This window comes from Gymnoscopelus braueri (assembly GCF_963280865.1).
Source record: "Gymnoscopelus braueri genome assembly, chromosome: 22".
Lineage (NCBI taxonomy): Eukaryota > Metazoa > Chordata > Actinopteri > Myctophiformes > Myctophidae > Gymnoscopelus > Gymnoscopelus braueri.
In genome coordinates this window covers 18,097,382-18,108,075 of record NC_137624.1, presented here as the reverse complement: position 1 = coordinate 18,108,075, position 10,694 = coordinate 18,097,382, and the positions used below count along the sequence as shown (strand labels likewise).

General features: G+C 39.7%; 1 protein-coding gene across 1 annotated transcript in view; it reads right to left on the bottom strand.

The window, feature by feature from the left end:
• Positions 1-2,731: 2,731 nt before the first annotated feature.
• LOC308078875 (UTP--glucose-1-phosphate uridylyltransferase-like) overlaps positions 2,732-10,694 on the bottom strand; it is a gene marked incomplete at both ends in the record, with an annotated part of 42,185 nt that continues 34,222 nt past the window's right edge. The window contains 2 exons of the mRNA XM_080420218.1: positions 2,732-2,878; positions 3,211-3,358. Coding sequence (XP_080276344.1) covers positions 2,732-2,878; positions 3,211-3,358 — 295 coding nt within the window. The remainder of the gene's footprint in view (positions 2,879-3,210; positions 3,359-10,694) is intronic.

Here is a 10,694-nt window from a genome sequence, read left to right as displayed (position 1 = left end):
CCGCCCCCCCGACCGGCAAAGCTGAGCTCTTGAACTTGCCATCATAGAAAAGGGTCATTTTGTACGTTGTTCTCATCCATATTTTTGCCGTTTAAAGCGCTGACACGACCGCTAATGTAAAGGAAGACAGGACTGCTGTAGTTTCACCGACAAGCCTGTTATTCTGTTCCTCTGAGGTCGTACAGTTATTGTGCATACATTATGTATCATTGCTCATTTTATGATAATTGTGTTAATTTGTTAATTTTAGAGTGTTTCATTTGTACACTGTTAGAGTTAGATTAACACTGGAGTTTACAGCGTGAGTATTATGCCAGAGAGTGACTGCATTTCGGTTCAGCAAGAAAGAAATGAATGAATGAATTTCGGGCAGTTTCTTCTATTAAGGCACTAGCACAGTGGTGGGCAACTTTGATGATGGAGAGGGCCACTATATTTCCACACCAACTCCAGAGGGCCACATTGCATATAGCCTACTGTCGGGCCATTCTATGTCACACGAAAGTAGCAAAAATAGCCGATCTACAATCTCAAATATCTGCCATTTTTGCAATTTTTTAATTGGAATCCTGATTTAATTGTTGCTATTTTTGAATTGGAATCCTGAAAAGTAACATTTGTATTTAATTTCAAATGCATTTAGTTATACTTATTTTAACTGTATGAACTTAAATACAAATACATTGAACATAAAAAAGACTAGAATTTCAATACTAGTCATTAAGCTACTAATATAGACTGAAGTAATTAAAGTGGGTTATGTTTGAATGTTTGGAATTGTAACAGCTGAAATCAATAATATATCAGTAATCTGATATTAACCTGCGGGCCGCATTAAGTGAAGGCGGGGGCCGCATGTGGCCCCCGGGCCACCAGTTGCCCATGTATGCACTAGCAGGTGCTTGGGCAACGTTTGGCTCCTGCAGTATGTGTGCATGTGTCTGGTGATAAGCATGGTCAGCTGCCCTATCTTCCCTAGGGGTAATATAGCAGCTGACCAATCTGCACAAGCTAAAGAGCCAGCATGTGCAGATCTGGAGTGGAAAACCGCTACCTCCGGCGGCTCAAAGAAAGGCTGCATACAAAGTTAGCCAGGATTTTGCAAGAGAAAAAAGTGACCAGGTAAAAAAAAAATCCAAAAATAAGCGACTAGGACTATACATTGGCCATGAAGTGTTAATCAAAAGCTATTTTCTCATTGTCCTTGTGAATAAAATAAGGGTATGGGTATTTGATAAATGAATCGAAGACTGCCCGGCATTCATCTATGCTCAAGTTGCCAACTGAAGGCTGGCTGCCCAAGGGTGAGAATCAATCAATCAATCTGTCTGTCAAGAAATATCTACCAGAGAACATGTGTATGGAGTCTATCTGTTCATTTAAATATCTTCTTAAAATACATGTTTATGGTCTAGCCTTCCAGTGATCATCCTATCTTTCTTTTCCCTCACCATTTGTTTTATGGCGCTGTTCATTACTGTATTTTATTGCTTTTGCTTATAGTTTTATTGCTTTATTCCCACACTATTTGCTTTATTATGTTTATGACTGTGGTTAGTGTTTTATTGCTTTTATTTTATTGCTTTATTTTATTTACTGTTTTATTGATGGTGCTATTTGTCGTACTGTTTCTACGATAAACACTTTGATGATTCCTGTTCGTCAGAGGTAAGCTCGGAAATATACAAGACGCGTTGTGAGGCCTGTAGCAAAGGCTGAGTGGATCGTCAAGGACACTCACCACACTAGCCACAATCTGTTCATACCGCTTCTGAGGTCACAGCCAGGCACGCGTTATTATGTACATACGGTTACCTAAGTATGTTTCTTCTGAGTGAACTGAAGAACATAATGTGCAAAACAGTAATAAGGTTGCAAGTAACCATGTTTAAAATCAATGCAAATGTTAGCTTTTGCTCAGTAAAATATTAGCTGTGGAATGTAATGATACATTTACTCAGATACTGTACTTAAAGGAGTAGAACAAAAGTAGAAAAAAATAAGTACTATCTTTTTTATTATACTTTTGCTTGTCTTGCACCTGGGCCACGGATGTGCGTGCACTACCTTCCTCATGCAATTAAAGGAGTCCCCACATATCTAGAGTGAAAAGTATACCTCTTAAATCTCAAAGGTCACAATACAATAATATCTTATTTTACACTACATTCACAACGTTACATGAAGTCTATCCCTGATATTATTTTGTCAGGTAACCTCTTTTTTTTAAAGGTTTTTAAACCTGCTCCCCTTTGAGCTGCAATGGAAAAGTGAACAATGTGTTCCTTTGCAAAACATACTTACGTAGATGTCACCTTTGAAATCTAATCATGAGAGACTTTTTATTAACAAGAGCAAATCTCTTCAACAAGGCTGTCACCTAACCAGCATACATATGCAGCCTCACTTCCTGTAAATAGTGTAAAACCATTCCATATTCAACTAGAAAGGTGCACTCAGTAGAGCAGAAATCTCAGCCAGGAGGCACACCCTACCTCCCTGACTGTCACAGGGGCATGTGTTGACTATGTTTTGCATACAGTACATGTATAAATGCACAAGGCGGTGAGAGACAGATGTCTCTTGCATGTCTGGAGAACTGGTAAACTGCTGTCAAATCGCACACGCACGCACGCACGCACATGCACATCTATGTCCCTGGCCTTATGGAAATAAACACCTCCTCCTCATACTGGCCACACCAGGCCTCAAAAGCCTTCTGGGGCATTTTTTAAAATTCACTGCCTCCTTCCTCCTCCTCCTCCGTCATGGACTGTAGCTGGGGCAGTAGACCGCAGAGGAATATTTCATCCCGATCCTCTGCGGCGGTAGACAGGGTATAGATGGCTTTGATCGCACTTATGGCGCTCACCACGTCCTGTTCAAAGGACGTGGAATCAACTCTTACGTCCTTTTAGCTGATGACACCTGATGGACGCCCTGTGCCACCTGACGCTGCATGGCTGGTGCGGGCAGTGTTGCCAGATTCTGTGAGAGAAACCAGCAACCAGGTCTAGGAAAACCAGCCCAAAAGAAGCGACTATGGGCCACATGAGCACTTTAAAATATACATCAGCTATTTGAAAATAGCATATCTATAAGCGCACAACGCGTCGCGACGCGTTGTGAGCTTGTAGATCGGCTATTTTCAAATAAAATCTTGCAGGGAAATTATAATAAGCAGATCTGGCAACCCTGGGTGTGGGCTGCCTGCCTCTGGCTGGAGGAGTTCCTGGCTGTGGGTGTTGTGCGCTGCCAGGCTCTGGCTGGGGGGCGGGGGATCTGGCTCTGGGTGATGTGAGCTGCCTCGCCTTGGCTGGTGTGAGCTGCCTGGCTCCTGCGCATGGGATGCCTGGCTCTGAATGGTGTGGGGCTCGACACTGTGTAGTGAGTCACCTCGGTCTCACTGTGGCCAGTGAGGGATGACTCCTCGAGCCCCCCCCCCCCCCCAGGCACAATGCCACTGGAGGGGGCCCGTCATATTGTCACTGGAGGGGCCAGGCATATTGTCACTGGTGGAGCATGACTCCATGAAGGGGCTCATGAAGGACTTTGCAGCAGCGAAGCGCCAGGGCCTATTGCTGTACTGCACCTGCTCCACTTCTTTGCCTTTCCTTCTACTTTGCTTCTCTCTCTCTCTCTCTGTACGTGTCCTTCAATTTGTCCAATTCCATTTTCCATTATTGCTCATTATTTTAACCAAATTCCAAATGAGCAAGTACACATAGTCTACAGTTTGCATGAGATGACATTCTGGATAACGTTGGAGAGCAGGGTGCCATGGTCCCTCAGCTGGCAACCGACTTAAATCAGTGTGTGCTGGAACTTGGCTGTTGGCTGTTCTAGTACAACCAGCCTTTCAGTGGAGCAGCTAGCTTTAATGCTCATGGAAAGTTACTCTCCCTGTCTTTCTATCGTTCTCTTCCCCAACTTCTTCTTCAGTCTTGGAGACAGCGACGGGAACAGAGGGATTCTGATTTACATTTTCCACTGCTAGCGCTCTTTTGTTTATGTGGATTTGAAAGCGGTCCATATATTGTAATTTGTGCGAGCCCCCCCCCCCCCCCCCACACACACACACACACATACATAGCATACACACACACACTGCACATAGTCGATAATACATTATTTAGGGTATGTTCACTACTACTTGTAATATAAAAGGACGTGTGAAGATTAAGAAGTTAAATATAACCTTTATTTAACCAGTAAATACACTGAGACAAACTCTTTTCCCCCCTATATGAGCATATTTACCATATAAGCCTGGATGACATTTCTTTCATGTGGATGACCATGCCCGAGTCTCGTGGCTTCCGTTCCCTCATCCCAGCTGTCTTTCCGAGCAAAGCTTTTTCCAAGCTATTAATCTCGGTTTGTTTTTACTTGCTTTTTAAGCCACCCGAGAAAGCTCATCTGAAAGTCCTGCAAGGCCGTGCAGCCCAAATATTTACCTTTAAATTTCAAGCTGTACTTTCACGCTTTATTGCACGTTCTGTCTCTGTTTGAGCGCTACATAGTTCACCGGGTCTTTCCCTCTTTAGAAAACTATACAGAATGGGTTCTGTCATGCAGTACATTCACTTAAAAATGCATAAACAACCCCATTTGCACTTGACAGAGAGAGGGTAAGAAATAGGCACACGAGGATATCATCAAACAACTTCAAGTACTTTGACGACTTGGTGGACAAAGTTTATGAAATGCGCCCGTTGCAAAGTAAATGTGATAAGTGATTTGTGGGATCTTATCTGACAAGTAAAGCTATTCATCATGACAAGTTTACTGATAAAAATGTCTTCGGTTGTAGGTAAGTTATGGGTGTCTAAACGTATGGCAAATTACATTTCGGGTGATGAGAGTGATGGATGAGGGTGATTGTTATAATCACCACTATAGTGGCTCTATAGGGATGGTATGGTTGGTCGGTCCACCACTTTGGTCCCAAACAACGTATCTTGAAAGCTACTGGCTGGATTTCAATGAAACTGCGCTCCACAGAGGATGAAGCTTAATCCATTAGGACCGGGAAAGCATCTGTGTCATTAATTTTTTAGATTTCTTTGGCTATTCAAAAATAGAAGATCTACAAGCTCATAGTGCGGCGCTATGAGCTTGTAGATCTCTTATTTTTGTTTTTAAATCATTAAAACTTGTGCAAATCATTGAATATATATATATATATATATATATATATATATATATATGTATATATATATATATATATATATATATTTTTTTTTTTGTAAAGAGAACATTTGTAACTCAAATCTTTGCTTCTGGGGGTCCCTAGAACAAAATATTTTCAGATGGGGGTCCACGGCCAAATACATAATCATTTTGGGAGGTCCTTGACATGAAAAGGTTTGAGCAGCAACATATGTTTTTTCTCTCAAAAAAGGCAGTTAGGATTTTGAAGACATGTAGAATCCCCAGAAGCAAAGATTTGAGTTACAAATGTTTGCTTTAAAAATATATGTATATATTCAAAGATTTATTTATTGTGGGGAATATTGCATTTATAGCGAGGCATATGCTTGTCCATTGTGCTGGAAATAACAATGGGCGAGGCGAGCATGACTCACTACAGTATATGCCGGTACACATGAAGGCATAATATATAGGTTTTTCCTTAGTAGGCTACTTAAGTACAATTTTGAGGTACTTTTACTTTACTGGAGTATTTCCAATTTTCGATACTTTTACTCCACTAGGCCTACACCTCAGAGGCAAATATTGTACAATTATTGAAAAACTTAACTTTTTGTAGATTTTGATTATTATTACAAAACATACACTAACCTTTTCATCCCCATTTAAATGCTGTCTATTTTCAAAATAATTTTATACGTTGTATAGATATTATAACTTCTGCAATGGGATATTCTGCATAATGACTACTTTTACTTTTGGTGCTTTAAGTATATTTAGATGCCTATACTTTTGTACTTTTACTTAAGTACATTTATATTACCAGACTTTTATTTGTAACAGAGTGTTTCTACATTGCAATATTGATACTTTTACTTAAAGGTAGGTAAGTGATTACTTATACTTTGGTTAAAATAAGTGTTAAATAGCTCTATATTCTGATAGTACTCATTGCTACAGAAAATGTATTTTCAGTGCTCTCTCCTGATTGGCTTAAATGTTGTCACCTACCTGAAAATGTACATAATTCTGTTTACTAAAGAGCTGGAGAGACCCCTGTGTGACCGAACAAACGCTCTGTAGCAATGATTACTATCAGAATATAGTAGGCCTACTTTAACCTTTTAAACAAAAAAACGTACCCTACCTTTAAGTAAAACAAAATTGTACTTTTTCCACCACTGGTTCATTGTGGTCCATTGTGTTAGCTTAATGACTTCCTTTTCATCTGTTATGATACTTGACTTTATAAATGATCCAATGCTCTGTGTTATATAAAGCATTATTAATGCTGTTTATTATTAATAGTGTTTTGAAGCGTTGATATTTTATCAGTGCTTATACAATAATTATACAGCGTTATAAATGGATTATAATGCATTATAAGTATGTTTATTATGCAATATGGACATGGGCTTCATAGAAACATCTTATTATTTATAAATATAATGTATGTAAAGGAGGATTGCACAAATAACGAGCAGTGATAAGTGTGGATTATAATGCATTCCACTGCATTTGCTAACATTCACGCAATTTGTGACATATTGAATAAATCTTGTTGCACTGTCAACCGGCCCAGCGTAATTAATACCGTTAAAATACAGCCGCCTGACTTCCCTCTTATTTGTGATGTAATCTCTGTTCTGTTCCGGTGGCAGGGCTGGTAAACTGGAAGTCTAATAATCATTTAAAAAATGAATACATTACGCTTGGATGGGAATGTGTTTATCTTGCCATGCCAACGAGGATGAACTAACGGAAGGATTTTCCCTGCCCAACGCTTCCCTGTCAGTGTATTTACCTACAATAGACGGTTGAATTTATGGTAATTCAGTGCAAAGAGAGCACGAGTGAAGCGTTGGATAAATAATATGAATTTATGGACGAACAGGGCGGGAGTGGAGAGCTAATTAAACATTTTACTGACACCCCCCCCCCTTTTTTCCCCCCATCTGTGTCCTTCATGTGTTGGCAGTGTCCTTGTGAAGTGATCTTTTACTTAGTGAGGCCTTTTAAATTGGGGAGGGAGGAACTTAGGGAATTGTTTGGTTGGCATTCCTGTATTTTTTAAATATATATATTTACCTTGATCAGCTATTTTTACTACTTTTGAGTGACGCTATCATACAATGAAGTATTGTATGTTTTTTTTTTTTATTATTGTAAAACCACTGAAAAAGGCAATTAGTGCCAATTTACACCTTGTCTATCAGAGATATGAGTAATTCCACGTCATTACATCAAGCCATGATATCACACTTTAACAGCAGCCTGTTGATATGTCTTTTAGTTAATATGTTAATCAGTGACAAGCAGCACAACAGTAACCAGTATTGTATTATCATAGGTTGCTCCACAAAATAAAACGGTTAAACGAGGTAGCCGCGAATTGCTACAGACTGCACACTCCGAAGAGGTTTAGCATCGGGGTTCTGTCATTCTGAATAAAATAAACTATAAAAGAATAGTATAATGATACTGAAGTTTTCCAATACTGCTATTTGATTTGCTTCCATTGTTTCCCTGTACACATCATACAGTAAATGCTCTTGGCTGACAGCCAGCTGGCAAGTAATGGAATCTATGAGAGCTTACTCCTAAAAGGTGGGTTTATTTGCACCGGAGGGTTTCATTAATTCAAATAAGTGCTTTAGACTTCTTCACATCACACATTCTGCCAGTCTTCCAGTGCAGCCTTACCTACTCATCAAAGCAAGTAGTCCTTACACACAATGAGTTCAAAATAGTCTAATTTGACACATTTATTCAGCTTTCCCTGTAATTTAGACCTCAAAGATGCAATAATACAATATAGGCTTTTATTCACGTTTTCTATATAGAATATTTTATTCACTGGTTTTATACTTATTGTTCCCACTCAATTACATTTCATAAAAAATATGTATGTTCTATCTATCTCTCTGATGTTGTACAAACATGGACTTTAGACATCACTTTCAAATAGTATATTGTTGAATAACCCATTAAGACCTGAGACGATTCTTAAACATGTTTTCTAAATCCTAAATCCTTAAAAAAAAAAAAAAAAAAAATCCAAGATTTTTCAAAAATCTTGGTGCCGCACTATGAGCTTGTATATCTGCTATTTTTTAATAGCCAAATAAATCTAAAGTGACACAGATGCGTTCCAGGTCTTAATGGCATAAGGAACGATCAACTTTGTGAGACGCGGTAGGTAAATATTTCAACACGTTGACGCAAAATAAAAACGGCTAATGTGTGGCAGTAACTATCATAACGCAGTCTATTCCGTCAAGCCTCGTCCCTCAAAATATGCTCCGTAAATTTGAGCAAAACAGCTATCCAAACCACTTCAACATGATATCGCAACTTGTTGCGCTACATGAGTTATGAACAAACACCGAACGCTAAAAATAACACCCGCTGTGATGTTTCCAGAAGACACAAAGACACGTCTCCCAAAAATAGACAAAAACACGCCCTCCCTCCCTCCCTCCTTCGACACCGTTCTGAGAATAAGACCTTCACAAAGGAAGCCATTACTCAAGGTGTGGGAAATTGAAAAATAGATTCTTGTTTTGGCTTTCATCATTCTATGTTCATAGCTGGTGCTGATATCCCTGTGGTGACAGCCCAATTTATCAGCCCGAAAAGCACACAGCATAGACTGATTGGATCATGGGCCAACGAGGATGACATGAAGACACTGATGGGCCTGATACTGAGAAGTGATTACCGCCAGACTTAGTTCACACAATCAGAACCGTCCGCCACGGGGAGCAAAACCTTTCTTCATCAGATCACTCTCCCTCCCATGTACCCTTTAGGTCCTTCGCTTTAACCCATTGAGGCCTGAGGTTCCGATTCTTAAAATGTTTTCTAAATCCTAACAGTTTTTTGAAAAAAAAAAATATATATATATATATTTGTTTTCATGAATTTTTCAAAAATAGCAGATCTACAAGCTCATAGTGCGGCACTCGGTGCCGCGCTATGAGCTTGTATATCTGCTATTTTTGAACAGCCCAAAGAAAACTAAAATTACACAGATGCGTTCCCGGTCTTAATGGGTTAATTGAGGGGAGAAAAAAAGGAATAATCACCCTGAAAGATTGAATTTTTTCCTTTTTGTTCTTTTCCGTCTTTTTCTTGTGCTGTTGCTCTGAACACACAAAGCGTGGGAAATAAAATGATTAAACTTTAATTCTCAGCTCGTATATTTATGTGAAGGCAATTACATAGTGATCACTTTAATCACACTTACTGCACAAAAGCAGGGACAAAAACATGCAAGGATATCAAGTGGATTTTTTTATTCTGGCACAATAATTGTTAGTACTGTATAACCTCAGTTTACATGCATAAATATTTGAACCTGTCCAAAAAAAACATATTCCAGGCCTCTGTATTTTGTATTTACTCCAGTTTTAACAGCTATCTCCAGTTGACACGTGATTGATGTAGGACCATATGTTCCTGAAGGAATGGTTTACTCTTTTTGACTATACCATCCCAAGTCCAATATTTGCCTGTCGAAAAGTGTGCGTTTCAAAGTGTGCGTTATTCGAGTCCTTTCTGGTGACTTTATGATTATTGGTTCGAAAGGTGGAGGGACAGCCTTCTTTTCCCATCGTCCGCTATCGCTTCCCAACTTCCCATGCTCTGAAGGGGTGGGCACAGACGTGAGCTATTCTGGCCGGTCACAGCGCTCCTCAGAGCGACTTTCGCTGGCCGGTGCTGGGAACAGACAGGACAGACATACAGCGTGGGCTCTATTTGTGATTAAAACCAACATATTTCCACAGAGAAGAAGTCACTGAGTTAACAAGCTAATCAAATGAGAGCTAACCTGGCTTGAAGGTGGATTGACTTAAGGTAGATCAGCAATTCTAGACCTAATTAATGCAACACCATGTCATAACCCCTGTTTCATCAGTCTCAACGAGCCCTGAGGTGCAGTCAATACCAATATCAATCCCCATTATGTAAAAAGAAGGTCTACGGTAAAATACATTGTTGCTTAATAGGGGATAAATGTTTAATCTGTTTCTTAAACGTTATTTCGTAAATATAGAGACAATCAAATGTGATTGGTGATTAATAATGAATAATAGCCTATTTTGGGGACCCCTGTGATAGGAGATATATGTTTTCAGACTGGTATCCCAGTCACACACTGACATTTATGTTCTTGTTTACACCTGCGGGTATAAGAACATTTGTACACTGGCACACACACACGCACGCACGCACGCACGCACGCACGCACGCACGCACGCACGCACGCACGCACGCACGCACGCACGCACACAGTTAAAGTATAGTACAACTATATATTTTATTTCCTATATATTTTTTTATATACATTTGTGTAAATATTTAAAAGAAGGCGTTGCATTTCTTTCTCACTATAAAGAAAACATAACATGGTATCATCAGTGTTGTCGCCTGGGGTCATCGGGTGTTTCAGGTCTCGCAAAAACATACACCCTCGCCCAGGTGACCCAGCCGGGGTTGATCAAGCACCGACTTACCCGTAGCTACCCACGGTCAGT